General features: G+C 36.1%; 1 protein-coding gene across 4 annotated transcripts in view; it reads right to left on the reverse strand.

The window, feature by feature from the left end:
- PIEZO2 (piezo type mechanosensitive ion channel component 2) overlaps positions 1–20533 on the reverse strand; it is a 505350-nt gene that overhangs the window by 42244 nt on the left and 442573 nt on the right. For 3 of the 4 annotated variants that reach the window (XM_078153522.1, XM_078153521.1, XM_078153523.1), the window contains 5 exons: positions 15725–15839; positions 14297–14356; positions 11658–11824; positions 11054–11220; positions 3379–3546 (listed from right to left, as the gene is read on the reverse strand). In XM_078153522.1, coding sequence (XP_078009648.1) covers positions 3379–3546; positions 11054–11220; positions 11658–11824; positions 14297–14356; positions 15725–15839 — 677 coding nt within the window. The remainder of the gene's footprint in view (positions 1–3378; positions 3547–11053; positions 11221–11657; positions 11825–14296; positions 14357–15724; positions 15840–20533) is intronic. The other variant, XM_020985555.2, reaches the window with a different exon arrangement.

Genomic DNA, 20533 nt, shown 5'->3' on the forward strand with positions numbered 1-20533 from the left:
GAATTATACTCTGATATATGTCTTATATAATGATCCTATATAGGTCCATATGGAAATTATCATGAAGGCATACCATAATCCAGACTAAAATAAATGATTGTGTGTATACTTTTCTTATCATCAAACTACTCTAAAATTCCTTGACTTCTTTATTCTGCTTCTCAGTTTCTTTACGTGTATGTGTGTGTGTGTGTGTATGCATACATATTTCACTTTATATACATTACATAATATTATATTACATATATGATGTGAGATATATATATATATATATATATATATATATATATATATATATATATATATATATGTGTGTGTGTGTGTGTGTGTATATCTTCACCTGGATTTGATGTCTATTTTTACACTTCTGCCAATCCATAGAATTATAGAATTACCAGAGTGGGAGAAAGGACCTTGAATATCCATTTCAACAGAATCTCTCCCAAGCAGTCACTCAGACTCCATTTGAAGATCTCTAGCGATAGGAAATACTTTATTACCTGGGAAAGACTCTTCTTTTTTGGACACAGTTCTATATAGTGGGAAGATTTTTCTCCTTGAGTTGAAATTTGTCACAGCTTTTCTGTCATCTCCACCTATTTCTCCTTGTCTTGTCCTCAGGGTTCACATAGAAGAAGCCCAATTTCTCTTCTCCATGGAGGTCTTTCAAGTACTTGAAGTTAGCTGCCATATGTTCACTGTTTTCTCTTGCATAACCTGATTTTAGTTCCTATACCACATTGGTTGTCCTTGCCTATACGCACTCTACCTTGTTAATTTCTTTCCTAAAACAGCACTGATTCCTCAGTTTGGTTTCTGTGCCTTGTAAAACTGCATTTCCTTCTGACTTGCCATTTACTATTCAGCTTGACTCTCTTCTCTATCCTCTCCTTCATGAACACTTTTGTCAGGGGTTGTGGCCCTCTAGGTCCTGAAGTGTGGCCCTTTGACTGAATCCAAACTTCACAGAACAAATCCCCTTAATAAAAGGATTTGTCCTGTAAAACTTGGACTCAGTCAAAAGGCAGCACCCAAGGACCTAGAAGACTACATGTGTTCTCAAGGTCGCAGGTTTCCCACTCCTGACCTATATCATTCATTTCCTTCCTTCTTTCCTTGCCTGACTCACTCTATTTTAGATGTTTGCTCCTAGGCTTCCTTTTCTGTGGCTCTTTTCTACTTCTCTTCTATTCTAGTTCCCATCTCTACTTTACATTTCTTTTTGTTCATGTCTTCATACCCTGCCTAAGGAGCTGGAGGCACAGTGAATGCATAGAGTGCTAAGCCTGGAGTCAGGAAGACCTGAATTCATTCTGGCCTCAGATACTACCTCTGTGACTCTGGGCAAGTCACTTAACCTCTGCCTGCCTCAATTTCCTCCTCTGTAAAATGGAGATAATAAAAGTACTTGACTACCAGAGTTGTTGTGATGTTCAAATGAGATATTTGGAAAGTGCTTTGGAAACCTTGAAGCACTACATAAATGGTAGTTATTATTATTTTCTTTTGTCTTTTTCTTGAACTTTCCTTCCAGGCCCAAGGCAGGCTAGCTATAGATATAGATTCACATACTAAAACAAATGTAAGTTATAATCCTGCAGTAAATGGTATACTTCCTTAGTGTTCCACTTCTTCCTCTATTCTTTCAAAGAAGGGAGAGAAAAATGTGCTGGGAATTTGTTCTGAGGAATGCTAAAATGAAAATTATTAGACAACTAAATGCATCTGGTAGTCTGACTTGTATACTTAGAGCCTGGTTTTATCATAGGACCTTCTGAGGTCACCCCAGCCTGTCTCTCAATTTAAAAAAAATGATAAAGACCTGGGTGAGATCAGGAGATGCAATCAGGATTTCAACATCCTTGCGGGTTCTGGTCCTGGTCTCTGTGATATGGGAAGTCTCTAGGTTATTGTTATTAAGTCATTTTTCAGCTGTGTTCAACTCTCCATGACCCCATTTAGGGTTTTCTTGTAAGAGATACTGGAGTGGTTTGCCATTTTTTTTTTCTCCAGCTCATTTTACAGATGAGGAAATTGAGGCAAACAGGGTTAAATGACTTCTCCAGGGTCACACAGGTAGTAAGTGTCTGAGGCTGAATCTGAGCTCGTGAAGATGACTCTTCCTAATTCCAAGCCCAGTGCTCTATCCACTGCACCACCTAGCTGGCACAACATACCTAGGAGGACATGCCAATTGGAATCTCTCATGGACTTACCTTAGGCTGGACTAGAATTCCTAGGAAGGGTTGGAAATGGATTTATCCTTTAAGTTCAGATCACAGGAGCTAATCCAGGACCTGATCAAACTTTCAGTGGTCTTGTAGTCTGTGACTACAACCCTAATGTCCTTGGACTTGTGTTATGAGGAAGTAAGGAATACCTAAAGATCCCAAGTCAAAATGACAATATAGATGATGGCTCGATCCTTCTCTGTTAGGCCGAAGCTTGACTATTAAATGCCTGGTAAGTGCCAACATGTTATGGAATGATTTCCATACTATACATCTCCTTTGTGAAAAAAAACAAAACAAAACAAAAACAAAAAAACAAGGATCTGACAACACCATGCTTAATAAAGTCATTTTTCCTTTTTGTTTTGGGTCATTTTAAAATTTAGATATTTAGATTCCATCTCATACTACTAGCTTCTACTAAATTTTGAAAGGTAATCAATTTCTTTAACTTGCATGAAAAAGACTGCAAATCTAAGTTACTTTATAGCAATATTAGGGAGAAAACAGCAAGACCGGATCACCAAATAAGCTAGCATCAAGTAGCCTGGTTCAAGAACATGCGAAACTGAAGTCAATCTATTCTCAGGTTACAATGTTCTATTTTTAAAGCAAGGATAAAACACATTTTGACTTTCATATTACTCAAGTATATGAATATAGACAGGTTTATTCCTGACCCATTAAAACTTGACCAAATATGGCAACTTTCCAGAATGGATCTTAATGTCTATCTAACTGAATGAGCAAATCACAAAATGTTCACCCTCTTTCCTGATGCTTTTCCCCTTCCTTTTGTAGCCCAAACAAGCCTCTAAATCAGTGAGAGAAACTGCGTCTTTCACAGTCAACCTTTCTTAAGAGGAAGGAAAAGTTGAATTAGTCAGAAATAAAAGACAATCTTTAAAATAAGGATTTGAAAGAAACTAATTCCAGACAAAATCAAAGAAATGATTCTTTTCACAAATTATGATCTTGAGAACTACTAATGTTAGCCCCAGAAAAGATGGTACCTATGCTTTTGTTAAACATGCAGTTTAAAACAAAACAAAATAAAACAACCACACATGAGAGCAAAGACCTAAACAAGGAAAGGTGAGGAGGAGGGTTGTAAAATGACTCAAGGAAGCATGCACAAGTTAAGCACCTTGATGCTAAACTGCCACTGTCAGCTGATGAAGAGGACATATCCATGCTGTACATTTTACGAAGCCTAGGTCGAGCCCGCTCACTTGTTTTAGGAATAGTTTCTCGTCCATCTAAATCATCAAGGGTAGACTGCCTTGAGAACAGCAAGGTTGCTTCAGTGTAGCAGCTAGCAGCGCAAACAGTTACAAAGACACAGTGTTAAACACCGACGATAAATGAATGTACACATGAATCAATTAATGGATGTACTTGCCATGCAGCAAAACACATGACCACCACCACGATGATGACAATAACAACAAAGATTCAGAGAGAAGATAAGGACCCCTTTGGAGTTATCAGGAAAGAGATGGTTCCTGGGCTACTTTTATCATTATTTTTTAAGCACTGTGCATTTATTGCACTAAATAAATTAAATTAATGAATGGATTATTTGAATATATTCATTATACTTGGGATATGAATTAGAGAATGTTGTTGAATTAGTAAATGAATGAATTCATTATTTCTGGGACAGGCTATGTCCCTGATTGGAAGAAGAAAATGAAATGATTTGCGAAGTCACATACATTGGAAATTGCATAACTTTAACTTTAGACAGAGATTGTTTTTTAACTAAACAAGTTTGTCTTAAACTAAACCACTGAAAATGCTGTAACATTTGCTCACTGCAGTAATATACTCATTTGAGAATTTATATATTAGAATCTGGTGGTATTTTAAAAATTGTGGCTTCTAAAAGGTATTCATTTTTGAGAGATATTTATAGGTGATCAGAAACAAAAATGGATTTTCAAGCTATTTTCAGTTTGGTGTGCTGTACTGTGTTGTCATAGATGCTACTGTGATAAACAGTCTATAAATCAGAAATTGAGAAAATATTCTAGAGAGAGAGAGAAATGCAGCAGCACCAGGAACCGTTTTACTTAATTTTTTTCCCCTCTGATTGCTCGTTGCATCCTTTCTAGAGGTTTGTAACACATGCCATTAAAGAATCTATTTGTTAAAACCCTTATCTCCTTTCATGAGCGGAACAATGAGCGGGAGGGCAGGTCAAATCCAGGAAGCGGATGCTACTGGATTGACAGAAAGCAAATAAGAGTTATGAGAAAGACATTATTTCAATGAAGATGTCTTAAAAGAAAGGAGCAGGGAAGCAAGGAATATAATAAACACAGCAATGTTATTTCACAAGCTCCTAGGATGCTTATCCCTTATCTTCATTTAGTTTTTGGAATGTTAAGGGACTCAAATTATAAGATTTTCAGCTTGAACGTACAGGCCTAGCACTGCTGTGAAAAGGAGTTTCTGAACAGTGATGACCTTAATATTTGTAAACCTTGTGTAATATACACTATGGTGTATAAAACAGGTACAGTAAAACTTGTAACCCAAAAGAGTTTTAAAGCTAAGATCTATTATTAGAAGCCTTCCTGAGTGCTCACATGAACAGTGATGCTCACTCATAGAAATTATTCCTTGAATTAGCCAGATTATGTTGTACTATATATAGGATAATTCCAGTTGGGCCATTATCACGCAACTCACAAATCTGGAATATGGATAAGAACTATACTCAAGCTTAGTTCCCAGCTCAGAAACAGTGATGGAAGAAAAAAGCAGGCCTAAAAGTCTGCCTATGAAATAATTGAAGGGATTCTCAAAATCATATAAATAAAGACACCTTTCACCACATAGCTTAGGGTCATTGGTGGCTTTAGGAAGTGTTGGGCCAAACATTAGAAAGGGAGCATTACGGAATAGCTATACTCTAAGCTTCACTATATATAAATTGCTAGATCCAGTCAGAAAGTTGTATTCTTTGTGATAATTCAGTTTAGTTTTACCTCAAGAATACTGAAAGAGCTCTTGCTCAGCTGTGAATAGGTGGAGAATTAATGTCACAGAAGGTGACAAGTGTCACTAAGAGTCTCTAGTATTTCAAGTTGAAGAAAAGAATGTCATTTTACCCATGACTGCTATTGATGTAATAAAGTAAAATACTGCAAAAGTGACTGTAAAAATTATTGCAAAACACCTTGAGTTCTTTTGATTTTGGCTTAATTTTTCAGTGAAATTAATTGTGTACTCTAAAATTTCTAAGATGATAGAATGTTGTGTATGTTGTCATTGTTCAGTCATGTCTGACTCTGTGACTACATTAGGGGTTTTCTTGGCAAAGATACTGGAGCGGTTTGCCATTTCCTTCTCCAGGCCATTTTACAGAAAAGGAAACTGAGGCAAAGAGGAGGAAGTGATTTAGCCAGGATCATACAGCTAGTAAGTGTCAGAGGCTGCATTTGAACTCTGAAAGATGAGTCTTCCTGACTTCAGGCCCAGCAATCTATCCACTGAGTCATGCAGCTGAGTATATAGGGCTGTACTTAAAAGGTAGGAGATGTGGGTTCAGAATTGAGCTTTGCTACTTAACATGTGTGTGAATATGGGGAAATGACTTAACTTTATTGACTCTCACTCTTCTTATTTCTAATATGGGCATAATATTGGCATTTATTACCTTATGGGGTTATTGTGTGGTTTATAAAAGATAAAGTATTATACAAATGTGAGCTCCCATACTTAGATTAGAGTGAAATCGTTTATATACAAATTACTAAACTTTTTACTTCCCTCAAGTATGCTCTATCCTATATCCCAATAATAAAACTCATAGATGCTAGTCAAGTGGGGGTTGGGGTGGGGAGAAGTATTAGAGACTACAAACGAGAAATCAAAGATGGAGTGTCACCATTGGGAAAGCCAGAATAAAAGTCTCTGTAAATACATCACAGTCAAGCTGGATGTACATCAATGTTAATGATTTTCCAAGATAGTTTTCTCCAAAGATTTCTCAATGGTCCTAAGGTAGGCAAATCATGGCAAATCACTGTGTTTCAGACTGAGGTACTCTTGGAAGCAAACTAATAGAAACATGACTCTACTATGAGTTCCTGTGTTGACGATTTCACTTGCCAATATGTCGGCATGTTCAATCTCTCCTGGCATGTCCTCCATATGAGGTCATTGCTTACACTGAATTATAATTAGTGTCAAAACTCATGAAAAGATCAGTAAAATACATCAAGTAGGTAATAAGAGAACTTATTAAATTCTTTTTTTCAAACTTACTGAACTCCAGCACATTTATTGTATATTTTATAGGGCTCTTTTCTTTGTTTTCATTTTGAAATTCTCTACTAAAAGAGCAACCACTGATTTTAAATATTATCCCCTAATCTGCAACATTTGACACTTCTAAAATGTGTTTAGCTACTAGAACGGAATAAAAAAAACTAATAACTTAAGTGTTGACTTTATTTCAAATATTTTCCCAAATTCTTGAATTCTTATATGTGAAATAAGAAAAAAAGCTTATTATTAGCCAGTCTCCAACATTTGCATAGGAAATAATAATAATAACAATAATTTTGAAATTTATGTAGAATTTTAAAGTTTTTGAGCATCTTTATTGTACATTATTTCATTTTATCCTTGCAACATTCATGAAAGGTAAGCAATATAGATATTATTATGCACATTTGATAGATGAGAAATATTCAAAGAAGTCAAAATTGTTTGTCCACAGCCACATAGCTGGTAAGTGCCAGAGGTAAGAATGGAACATAGGCCTTGTCTGATACTCTTTCTACTATACCATGTTGCTTCTCTGAGAGCAGTCTCATGAAGCCTAAGGACTCCTTAGAATGTTTTAAGTATAAAAAATAAGGTACATTAGATACCAAAGGAAACCAATTATACCGAAATACAGTTACTAAAATTAAAAAAAAAAGTTAACATTTACCACATTAAGAACCTGTGTTTTAGATAGAATTTCTTTTGATCTTTATTCCATTGGCAGCAAATTGGAAAGAGTGTTGCATTTGGAATTAGCAGACATGGATTTGTTTGATGTTGCTTCCGAATTTTATTACCTTGGGCAAGTCATTTTAATTTTCTGAGCCCTAATTTCCTTATTTGTAAAAATGAGAATGTGTATACTACTTACAGGATTGCTGTGAGGAAAGATTTTTATAGAGTGTTATAAAAGCATAATCTATCATCATTATTACCACCATCATTTTAGCCTGCTTTATTTTGTGCTATTCTGTCTACTCATTCTCTTGCCCAATATGCAATTTTATGGAATGTTGCCTTGATAGAGAAACAAGGCCATAGGGCAGGTCTGCAGAGAAAGAAAACACTATTTAGAAATATGTAATTAGCATTTATACAAATATATCTCCATTAAAACACATGATAAACTAAAAGAAAATCAGTAAGCACTAGCTAACAAATTCATTACAAGTAGAGATGTGGAGAAAAAAAATCTTGATATATGGGGGAAAGGGATCAATTTGAAAATGAATTTGTTCTTAGTCAAAAAGAGAATAGATGAGAATGGCTTTTTGAATTTGAAATGTTGGAAGAATGACAATGCTATCTTCAGTCATAATCATTTCCCTGGCATGCCTGGAATGTCAGCACATCTTTCCATGCCAGCTTCCTCCTGAAATGTGTGGTGAGGGCTGGGTGTACACAGTAGAATCGATGCTTCTTACATCTTCCAATTATCCCTTATCCCAAGATACATTTAGTGACAAAATTTTGGGTTGTTAACCCACCAGCAATACCATTTCTCCCCAAATCCTCTCTTTCTCGAGGATAATCCCCTGTAATTTAAAGGCAATCATCAACAAAGAACATCTGAAATACAAAGGAGATTGGATAGAATTAGAAAAATTGTTTAACCAAACATGATTTAGGGAGATGGTCTTAATGAGCAAAAACTGTAGAGCCCAGCTAGAGTAATTATGAAATTTTTTAAAAGATTTTTTTCTTGCTCTAAGCCTGTCAAAAAAAGCAGCAAAAAGATCATCAAAAAAAGTTAATGATATGATATGCTTAGACACAAAAATACTAACATGTTTACTAGATTTGTATCTTTATTTCTATCAATCTATCAATCTATCTATGAATCTATCTACACATATATGTACCCAATGAATATTGCTCCATTTTCACCATTATAGCCAGTCTTTTTTCAGATTTTAATTATAAAAATGATTTCAAAAATATATTTTATGGAAAGTGTATTTATGTGTTGAAGTAAAGGGAGATGAGAAGAGACTTTTTCATTTAGTAATTTATACTCTTTTGTTATTACTTTCTATCAGGAGAATAGTTTAATCTTGTATTTCAAAACATCCCAACTCATAACTTTAATAAATATACAACTGCTCTGATACAGTCACTGTGAAGGATTTATCTCCTAGATTTCTTAATGAGCTGAAGGAAAATGAGAAGAATAGTGAATTTTTTTCTCAAAGCAGTTACACCTTATTCCCAAATTTGGAGACACATGGGAAACAACAGAACAAACCAAACCCTGCCAAATCACCATTCTATTGTGTTGACTGTAAAGGGGTTTTAAAGCATATATCAGCACCAGACAAAAACCCCAACAATACATAATTATTAAGTAGCAGAATAGACATGGCCATACAAATTTCAACTGACAATGCAGAAATGATAATATAATAATATAATGATAACATAATTTGCAATTATATAGCACTTTAAAGTTTGCTAAGTGCTTTACATATAGCTTCTCATTTGATTTTCCTAGCAATGACTACAAATAGTTGTCTGGCACTTAGCATTTCTTGTTTTGTCTTGCTCAAAACACAATTTCACATGAAAACGATTGCTTTGGGGTTTGGTTTTGAGGAAATGGGCTCAGGTCTCTCTGTTGCCCAAATAAATCTTGGAAATATATGAGATACTTGGGATAATAGGCAACTCTTTCAAGGACAATAGTGTATTTATTGCTTCAGGTAGGTTCTCAGACTCCAAAGTTATGTTACTGGTTTTGTGACAAAAGTGCCACACCAGAGTTTACATGTTCCAGTGACAGCAATATACTTAAAAGTATTCATCTAGAGAAGTTATGCTTATTATAATAATTATGCTTCTGCTCAAAACATTTTTAGATCTTTTTTGGAGTTCCTTTCAGAGCATTGTAGAACCTTGTTTCGAATACTTACAATAATTACCATTTTTTCCTAAGTGGATTTGATTTCGAGAAACAGCCAAATGTAATACAGGTGATTAAACTATTTTTGGACTGAATAATGGGGACTGACTACAAAGTAATGAGACCATCAACTAGCTGTGAAGACAGAAAAGAGGAGTTCTAAAAATAATTTAATAAGTAGCAGTATCGCTGAAACAAATGTGAAGCTTCCCAAAGTTGTTACTTTGAAAGGGACACTCATTTTCTAGAACGTGCATTACAAATCAGGTCATATTATTTTATAGTCAAATAATCTATTATTTTTGTTATTCTAATCTCCTGTTTCTCTCATCTCCTAACTTATTTTCAGGAAAGGATTTTAGACATAGACTCTCTAGCTCTGCTTGTGTGTGTGTGTGTGTGTGTGTGTGCGCACACATATCTACACATACACATACATATATGCATACACATACAAATATATGCAGAGTGAAATTATTGTGCATAAATACACATGTATATCTGTATACACATACTAGCGTACATATGTATATGCATACAGATGTAAACATACATGCCTCTATTTTCAATTATAAATTATTTGAGCTGTTTCTTTTCATAAGATCCTCAGAAAGTGCTTAACTTTTCCAGGAAGAAGACATCTGCAGATTTGTGCACGTGTGCCTGAATATATATAAATACAATGAAAAAATCTTCTAAAAATCTTTTCTACATTCTTAGCTGAGAAAAGTTTTGCATATGAAAATGGAAAGTTTGTATACAGATAATAAATTAAATGATGGCTATGGAAAACAAAAACAGCCACATCAGATAATTAAGAAGAAATAGCTTTTTTCTCAAAAACAATTTTTTGGGGGTGGGGCTCAATTATCTGGATAATTCTTCAGACTTGCTTTGAAACAGACATAAATAGGATCCAAATGTTAAGTTAATTTTAATATGTTATTAGGAATCATTGTAATGCTTCTAAGAAGAAAGGAACTGCAGGAGGATCACAAAAAAATGCTGTATTAATTTCAAATGGATGCAATGGAAGTTCAGTCATTGTTCAAGTGGCAGGCCTTGCCATAATCAGGAATTCTTAGCTTGATGCTTCTAATTTACTTCTAGGAAATGAATACAGATGTCAGTAATGTAAAGGAAAACAACATTGAAAGCTACAAAGGACTCTGAACAATGCGGTATTTAAGTGTGACTTCAGAGGATTAATGCTGATAACATATGCCTCCTGCTTCTGTGTAGAGATAGAAGACTAGAGATGTGGATGTTGGCATATGTTTTCAGACAAGGCCAATTGTGTTGACTTGTTTTCTTGTATTTTCTACAAGAAAGACTCCTATTTGGGGGTGAATCACTGGGAAGAGACAGTGATATAGAAAAAAAATCAATAGAATAGTTTAAAGGAGAAATATAATTTACATGAAATTCTTACAGACATTTCTGATTATTTGACTAAGATACTTGCTGAAAATGACAGAACAACTTTCATTATTTGCATAAGGATAGGAGAGTGAAAAGTCATTCACAAATTTGTAATTAATTCTCCCTTCATGCAATTAGTTTCTCACAAAATGTTCTGGTGGAGATTTATGGCCTTTACAAATTGAGAAAAATTATTGCTTTTAAAAAAATGAAATACCTGGAAATACTGTCATGAGAATCTAAGCTATCCATCCGTCGGGCTGTTTTTAAGCCTGAAGCAGCACCAGGGTTTTCATCAATTGTGTCCAGTCCAGACTCTCTAGAAAGATTCATAATGTGGTTCTGATAGTACATATGGATGCTCTCCCGAGTTGGAACATTGCCCTAAAGAAAAGCAGAAACCAATCGAGAATGAAAGATTTCTCTAGTTCTTGGTCGTGTTGCTTCTCAGAATTCAGTTCTGTACCTTCTATACATCTTACATACACCCACCCTTTTCTGTCCTCAGCTTTAATTACTTGCTTCTCTACATGAATATATCATATTTGCTATGATACATTCCAGGCACAATTCATGAAATCAAGGGAAAATTTATCAAATCCCAACTTGTAGTTGGGGCAGCTATATGTTCCAGCCACAACTCTTATGACTATTTTTCATTCTATTTCTGAGTGTGAGATGGCTTCTTGTATGCTAAAAGGAAGTAGGATGGTATTGAATTTTCTTGACAAAAGGGTAGTATATCTCTCTTTAGAAACTCAACTAAGTCTTCAAATTTTGTGAGTGAAAAGAGGAGAAGAGAATGGTATCAATAGTGTTACCTTTTTAATTTCTCTGGTCAGCATGCATCGCTCAATTCTTAGCACTGTAGATATATCAATGTGCTCCCTTGAAATTGAATTAAGCCAAGTTGTAAAACTATCCACTGATGCCAAAAACAGGACCCAGGTAAACTTTAAAATATTGAATATTCTTTTGATGATGTTATCTAGGAGGATGAAATACAGTAGTTTTAAGATATTTAATAAATATCTATAATGTTTCTATTAATTACCCTGTATTAAGTATTGGGGATATGCAGAACCTGCTGTCAAAGAGCTTTCAAATTAATTAGTGGATTGGAGTGGAGTGGAGCATATACAGAAATAACCTTGATACAAAGGAGAACATGGGAAATGCAGAGGAGAGATTAATACTTGAGCTGGCTCTTGAAAGAAGGAAATTTTATATTGAAAAATTAGAGGGAGGGGAAAAAAGACCATATCAGGCCTGCAGTACGTATGGACAAGGACCAAGAGATGGGAAATATCATGACAACAATGGGGGATAGACAGTAGTTCAATTTTTCTAGAATGCAGAAAACATGAAGGAGTTACTTAGAGCACTTGACTTTGCTACTTACTAGTTATATAAATATAAGGGAAAGTAACTTCTCTACTCTGGGTCTGAGTTTCCTTGTGTTTATAAAATGAAGGGATTGGACTAAGTGATCTCTTAGGTTTCTTCTAGCTCTTTATGAGTGAATGGGCAGCTAGATAGTACAGTAGATAGTAGGCTGGTCCTGTAGTCAAGAGGACCTGAGTTCAAATCCAGTCACTGACACTAACTAGCTATGTGATCCTGTGAAAGTCACTTAACCCTGTTTGCCTCAGTTTCCTCAACTGTGAAATGAGCTGGAGAAGGAAATGGCAAATCACTCCAGTATCTTTGCCAAGAAAACTCCAAATGGGGTCATGAAGATATGACTGAACAACAACATTCTTTAGGAATACTCCTAGAGCCCTATGAGTTCTATAAATAAAGGCTGGGGCTTATTTCCCTTTAAGAGGGTGAGGACATAATTTGTGGGATCATCACTAATTTGCTTTTTTGGCACCATGCATAAAAGGACTAGCCCATGGGGAACTGATGTAGGAGGTTTGGAAGTCTAACTGCCCTTCAGAACATCCTTCTGATTTAGCATGGTCAGTTGCTTTTTTTTTTTTCTTCTGGCTAGGCAATGGGGTTAAGTGACTTGCCCAGAGTCACACAGCTATAAGTGTTATGTGTCTGAGGCAGGATTTGAGTCCTCCTGAATCCAGGGCCAGTCCTCTATCCACTGCGTTTCCTAGCTGCCCCTAGCATGGTCAGTTGCTAAAGCAGAATAGAATGCTTTTCTATCAGGATTACTCTTTTTAACCTTAGGCATTTTATCCTTTTTATTTTTTTTGTTTTTAGTAAAGTCCTTTGTGTTTCTTTTTTCTTTTTCTTTTCTTCCTTTTTTTTTTTAGTGGGGGGGGCGCAAGGATTCACTAGTATGTCATTGCATTGGAACCCTGAGCTTGATTCATTAGGCTAACCTGAGCTAGGAGTGGACCAGAGTAGATATAGACAAGAATCACATTAGATTAGGAGAGGTTGGGATCTATTCTGGTGGAAGGAGTCCTCACAATGATGAGATTACAGATCTGTTAACGTGTTAAAGCTACATTTTATGAGACATATTGTGACTGGCGGTACATCCAATTTTGTTTAATAAAGTAACATAAAGTAATGGATTCAATGTTATTATGATTTCTAAAAGCAATCACAAATGAATGTAATTTGGAAGTTTATTATTGCCATTGTATAAAAAAGCACAATCCAATTATAGTACATAGTGCCAATGCAGAGTGGTGCCAAAAACAATTTTTTTTAAGGGCAGACAGTCTCATTTGGAGCCAGAAAATGTCAGTCATTCTTAAAAGTTTGTACATATCTTGTCTAAAAAAAAAAAAGAAACAGAGGCAGTTAGGTGGCGCAGTGAATAGAAAATCAACCCTGGAGTCAGGAGGATCTGAGTTCAAATTTGGCCTCAGACACTTGGCACTTACTGTGTGACCTTGGCAAGTCACTAGCCCCCACTGCTTAACAAAACAAAAACAAAAACAGCCAAAAAAGGAGAAAAGAAATTAAAATTTTGTGGATTGACCATAACTACACATAGGGTTTTACAACAGTGAAAATATAGAAGAGAATAACAATTTAGCAGATATGGGTAGTTATTTAATATGAAAAGTAATTTTTTTCCCCTTGAGTGGATAATAGTACTAGTTTTACACTCATATAGTGACCTATTCTTCCTTTTTTTCTCTGTTCCTTTTTACAAGCTGCCTATGTACTTAGGATTTGTATCATAATGTGGCTTCATCAGAATCTTCTTTCTTTGGTTATTTTCTGATACACCTCAGAAAACTGAGCCACAATCAGCCATATTTTTGGTCCAGTAATATAAAGGTCAATTTAAGGTCTACTTCTAGGAATCAATAATAATTTACAGCAATGATGACTATCCTAGGGAAGACTATAAGTCAGTGATTCTTCCAGAAGCAAAAGTCAATATAAAAGCCAACGTCATCATGTAACCAGACCAATAATGATGATGGAAAATAACATTCCCCACAGCCTGTATTTAATGTTATTTTTATCATTGTTGATTTACCTGGACCATCAGATTTCTTTTTTAATGGTTCATCTTCTCGGTCTTCCCATTCAACAGGACCTGCCAAATTGATATTAGGTAAAGAGCAGTTAAAACTTCAAATTGAACAAAATCCTATTCTACTGCATTGAAGTTGATTTCAACATTAAATCCAGAGCATTCTCTGAATCAACAATTCCAAGAAATCTGAAAGACCTTTTAGATTCAAATTCTCCTTACCCCTTCACCAGAAAAACAACCATTCACACTTTAATTGCCCCTTATTCTTTTTGTATTCCACACAATCCTAGCATAGTGTTTTGTATAAGGTATTCAAGAAATACTTATGAGTGAAATAATGGGTTGTTGAAGAAAGGCTGCTTATGTCATATTTGAAAACACGGATAGTCTTTGACATAACTTATTTCCTGAATTTTAATCATGATATTTGTCATCAAAGTGCAACTTCTTTTTTGTAAATACCTACCCCTCCCTCATATATTAGGAATTACAGCTCCATGAAGTGTCTGTTTTATCTGTGCTATCTTTATACTTACAAGCATCAGTTTCTAGAGAATAGAAACCATGTCTTGTCTGGTCATGACTTTTGCATAGCACTTAATATGGAGGTATGAAAAGCTGAGTCTTTAATAAGTCTGATTATGACATTGGAAAGTATGACCAAGGATCCATTTGTACCATGGCTTGGGAACGATACCAGGCAGAACAACAGAGGAGATGATAAGAAGAACTGATTTTGACTTCAGCCCAGCTACTAATTGGTTCCTTTAAGTTTTTGCTCGGTGGCATGGTGGCAAGAGCTCTGAGTATGCAGTCAGGAAGACTTGAGTTCAAATCTGCCCTCAAACACTTGCAAGCTGTGTAACCCTGGGCAAGGAATTTAACCATTGCCTACCTCAGGTTCCTCAACTGTAAAATGAGATTTATAATAACAACTACCTCACAGGGTTGTTTTGAAGGTCAAATGAGATAATATTTAAAAGCTGTTTAGGGTGATGTCTGGCATATAATATATACGTCATGAATTTTTCCTCCTTTCCTTTCCTTTCTCCTTTCCTTTCTCCTTTCCTCTCTTTTCCTCTCCTCTCACCTCCCTTCCCCTCCCCTTCCCCTCTTTTCCCATTTTTTCCTTCCTTCCTTCCTTCCTTCCTTCCTTCCTTCCTTCCTTCCTTCCTTCCTTCCTTCCTTCCTTCCTTCCTTCCTTCCTTCCTTCCTTCCTCCTTCTGTCCTTCCTTCCTTCCGTCCTTCCTTCTTTCCTCTCTTCCTCTCAACATTTATGTAATCTTAATCTATAGGCTTTCTGTCTATGTGGAGGTTATATTCCATTTCATTTCCATCAATCTTGTGTCTTCTTCAGATTGTCTTCATGTTTTATGAAGGCAGAAACAGAAGTATTAATTTCCAAGGGTCATACAGAATCAAACATACCCTCCCCAGATCCTTTCCGCCTCCGTTTTTGTTCTTCTCTTGCAGACCTTTTCTTCTCCTTTCTTCTCTGTCGGAGGGCTGTTTTGGGATCAGTAATCCAGGCCTGATAAACAAACTAGAGGGAACAACATCATTCATTTTTCAGATTTTGAATACTGTTAGAGTAAACAGTGAAGTGTTCCATACCTAGGAATATCAACAGGGACACACTCACATCTGCAGGTATGAGCACATGTTTCCAATCCCAAACACACCAACATATCCCCTTCTCCACCCAGGCCTGCTGAGTTTGCCTGTGCCATTTTCATTAGCATAAAACCAAATATGAAAATAGCTGAAGGAGGAACAAATTTCACAAGAACCCACATAAATGCATGCAGTGAAATTAGGGTACATGCTACCACTTCTCCCATGCTCCTTGACCACCAGGGGGTCCATTTGTCATAATCTTATTTCTGCCTCTTCTGTTTTACAATGAGACAAAAAACTACAAGTATGACCAGTAATCACTTTTCTGTTCTTTCTTTCTCCACCACAAAAGACAAGGTATCAAAGATAAATGAAGTATCTCTGGTGCTTTCATATACTTTGGAAACATTGGTTTTATATACCTGTAATAAGTCCCATCAGTAGACAATAGTTGAATTTTACCAACAGCTTTACAAATGTCTTTGTTAGAGTAAAACAGTAGTGTTATATACAATCATGCATGTGTGTGTGTACACACATACACATACACAAACATATATAATCACTTTTTTCCCAACATCACCAAGTAGGTGTGAACTGACAAGGTTAATAAGTTATTGCAAGACAGTCTAAACACAAGTCAGTGCTTTCGGTTGACTTTTATAATTTTCATTTAAGAGTTGAAAATACTTATCATAACATGGATGATACTAAGATATAACACATCTTGAGCAGTATCTAAGGGTGCCACAAACCCATGCAGAAGGAAAAGCCAATTCCCAAAGATATCCAATATCACAAGCCAAGCAAGCATGCCCTCATGCACCCATGGATACACCTGGGTCTCAGGGAAGCTGGATTATAGAAGAAAAAAAAAGTTTGGTTTGTGGATGTTCTTTTAGATCTATAAATATTTTTTCTTATTTTTGAGGTGCCTAATTAATGAAACAATTTTGTTGTAAGGATCAAATTAAGTAAAATACACAAAATGCTTTGCAAATCTTAAAATATTATATAAATGATAGCTATTGTTATTATGAAATACAGCATAAGCAAACATTTTGAATTGTGGGTTCAGGTATACAAGGGGAACCTAGTTACTTCAGGAATGTAAATGTGAGGACTGTTTTAGTAAGGAGAAATGTTTCCTTTTTATTTCCCTCAGTGTTAGAAATGTGAATCTCAGGGACAGAGAATGAATGTAATATTTGCTTTTGTTCCAAATGCAAAAGCTAGGAGGCAAGAAACTATTCTATTCTAAAACTGTTCTTTTTAATGACGAGTGAATTGGCATTTAAAGGGCAAGGTTTAAATAAGAAAATGTGAATAATAGTTTAAGTTTCTCTCAGTTTAAGTAAACTAGTCCATAATACTTCAGACTTAAGGAATTAGTAAAGTAGGACACCTAATTGCTAGTGTGCACCCTGGAGCCTTCAATTTAAGTAAAATGGGGGCTTTGGATTGAGATTCAGTACCTGCTTTAATTAGGTAAGAAGATGTAAGATGTGAGAAAAGACTTGTTAGAATGCATACTTTTTGTGAATAGGAACTGTTTTATTCATTGTATTTGTATCTCCAGCACCTGGAGCAGTACATGTCACACAGTAGGCACTTAATACATATTGATTGTTTGATTATCCCCTCTTTTACTTACTGATAAAATCTTAAGTATTAGTGTAAGATGAGGTATTTATAAAATAAGGTGAGGGGAAAATGAAAAAACATCTGTTGAAGTAACTACTTTGAATATTAAAACTACCAAATCAGCATCATATCATAACTGTAATAGAGAATTTTACATTCAAACCAGATCTCAATCCTAGAGATAATATTGTTTAATTCTTCCATTATAGAAATGGAGAAACTGAAGCCCAGAGAGAGGAAGAGCCTTATGTCAGACCGTGCTCTCAAAGCAGCTGTTAAATGACAAAATATGAATGAGTGTTTACAAAGGGACTATACAAGTGACCTTGCTGACCTTTGTGCTTGGGATATATTGATCAGTTACATATTTGATGCTGTCTTTAAAAAGGTCTCACTGAAATGATGTATGGGTCCTAGGGACTTGGAAGTACTATACCAAGCCTGTAGTCCTTTAGAGAAGGGGGGATAAATTCAAGAAGAGTAAAGGGAAATGAAGTCTGAGTCATGAATACTGAGATCAAAAGGTTACTGAGCCAGAAAATAAGGTCTAGACAAAATTGGTGCTTTAGTAGCACACTCCAGAGTTTTACCAGCTTCTGAGAAAGATAACCATACTTTCTATGCCTCATAACTGATGCATTGCAGCCAGATGTGACCCTTCTACAAGCCAGATGTGGCTTATGCAGTATTGTTAAAAGGCTAGAAAAATATGGATATCTGCATTTTCTCTTTCTATTTCTTGATGGCTTCCAATTTTGGCATGGAAACAATAAAAACACGTGATAGTTATATCACTTGAGAATACTCATTTTGTGAAAGTTAGGGCAATAAGTAATTTTCAATATTATTAGTTCATTATCTATAGAGAAGGGAAAATGCAGATACAGGGCAATGGGGTATGTTTGACTAAATTCCTAAAAAGAGGAGGGTATTACTACATGTCAGTGAAACATTAAAATACCTTTGCAGCTCTGATTAAGTACTGAAGAATAGTTTTGGGAAGTTTAATGACAGACTTTGGTAAGGCTAAAATGGCTGATGCAAACTTCCCAATAGCTCTCTACAAAGAAAGACAAAGTGAAAATAATTAGTAGAAAAAAACAAAATCAGTACTTTAATACAAAACTTCGATATGAATTTAACCCTATTGTTAGGTTAACATTAAGTAAAAGTGACAGCTGCTAAAGTTAAGAACCATGCCAGCAGAGATGTGCTCAATTTATAAGTTAGGAATAAAAAGGAGTATGCTCAATGTCATGCATATAATCCATGAAAAATAGTCAAGGCAATCCATTTCTTTCTCTCCATAGCTAAATGAGAGTTAGTGGTTAGAAATCATGTTAGAAGAAAAACAAACAAAAATGGGTCATTAGTATTTAGCGCAACAGCTATCCATGCACACACCAAAAAAAGAGACAATGTAGAATTTCTTTAAGACACAGAAAGGATAAAGAGGCATACATATATGACTACTTAGAACTCAGCTCTTTGCTTTTCTTTCTTATGAAGACAGGTAGACAAGAGCTTAGGCACCAAAAAGATGTAGTCACCAGATTTACACTGCCCTTACTTCTCCAATTCCATTATCTGAACCACAGCAGGGCATGCTACATATCTAGTAAAATGAAAAATGTTATTATTACAAATGGCATGCCAAAATGTATTGCTAAATGAGAGTTAAAGTGGGGGCAGAGTCAAGATGGCAGAGTGAAAGCAATGACTTGCTTGAGCTCTCCCCCAAGCCCCCCTAAATACCTATAAAAAATGGCTCTAAACAAATTCTAAAGCAGCAGAACCCACAAAAAGACAGAGCAAAACAAATTTCTAGCCCAAGACAATCTAGAAGATTGATCAGAAAGGTATATTGCGACAGGCTGGTAGCGGAGCGCAGTGTGGTGTGGGTGCACAGGCCACAGTGAACCTGGAGCAGGCCTCAGAGGACTGAACAGTGGGCAGCTGTGGCAGTTTCCAGACTTCTCAACCCATGAATGCCAAAGACAACTTAGAAGGTCAGTGGGAAAAGTCTGTTTCTTTGATGCTGTCAGAGGAGCGCGGGGTCTCAGCTCCAATTCCCCAAGAACGCAGCCCTGGTGAGGAAGCTGCCTCCTGAACTTCCGGCCCACAGACTGAGGGGGAATCCAGTGGCTGATCAGAGAGGGATTGCAGGGACCTCTTTGCCAGTACTAAGGCAGGAATCTCTTGCTTTGCGCTTGCTTGGATCTGGGTCACAGTTCTGGGCGGCAGTCCTGGGGTGAGGAGGAGCGCTGGCCTGGTGGAGCTTGTAGTGGCTGTAAAGAGGAAACCCTCCTCACAGTTCCAGGACAGAAAGGAGTGCTTGCAGTCACTAATAGATCAGAGCACAAGCCAGGAAAGGAGTAAACACCTCACCCCTTATCATACCACCTTGGAAGAACTGAAAATTTACAGGTCCCTACAAGTATCTCTGAAAACAGCTACACAAACCCCCGAAGTTTGGGACAGTACATTCTCCACATTGGAAGCAAACTCTTACCTTAACAAAGAGTTTAAAACTCAAGTAATTGGCCTGGATCGTGAGCAAGCAGCACAAAAAAAGTCAGACTATATTATCTTTGGTGACAAAGAAGATCAAAATATACAACCAGAAGGCAACAAAGTCAAAGCCTCCAAGAAAAATCTAAACCAGTCCTAGGTTTTGGAAGAGCTCAAAAGGCATTTTGAGAAGCAAGTAAGAGATGTAGAGGAAAAACTGGGAAGAGAAATGAGAGTGATGCAAGAGAATCATGAAAAACAAGTCAACAGCTTGCTAAAGGAGACCCAAAAAAATACTGAAGAAAATAACACCTTAAAAAAATAGCCTAACCCATTTTGCTGCTCACAGGCTTGGGCTAGAGAGCTGAGGCCCCAGTCTCTTGCTAGGTCTGATGTTCTCCACATTCACTTTGCCTGTCTATATAAAGGACACAAAGCTTCAGGTTAAATCAGGGGAATGCTGCT

This window comes from Phascolarctos cinereus, unplaced genomic scaffold (assembly GCF_003287225.1).
Source record: "Phascolarctos cinereus isolate Bilbo 61053 unplaced genomic scaffold, phaCin_HiC Scaffold_4;HRSCAF=312, whole genome shotgun sequence".
NCBI classification, from domain to species: domain Eukaryota; kingdom Metazoa; phylum Chordata; class Mammalia; order Diprotodontia; family Phascolarctidae; genus Phascolarctos; species Phascolarctos cinereus.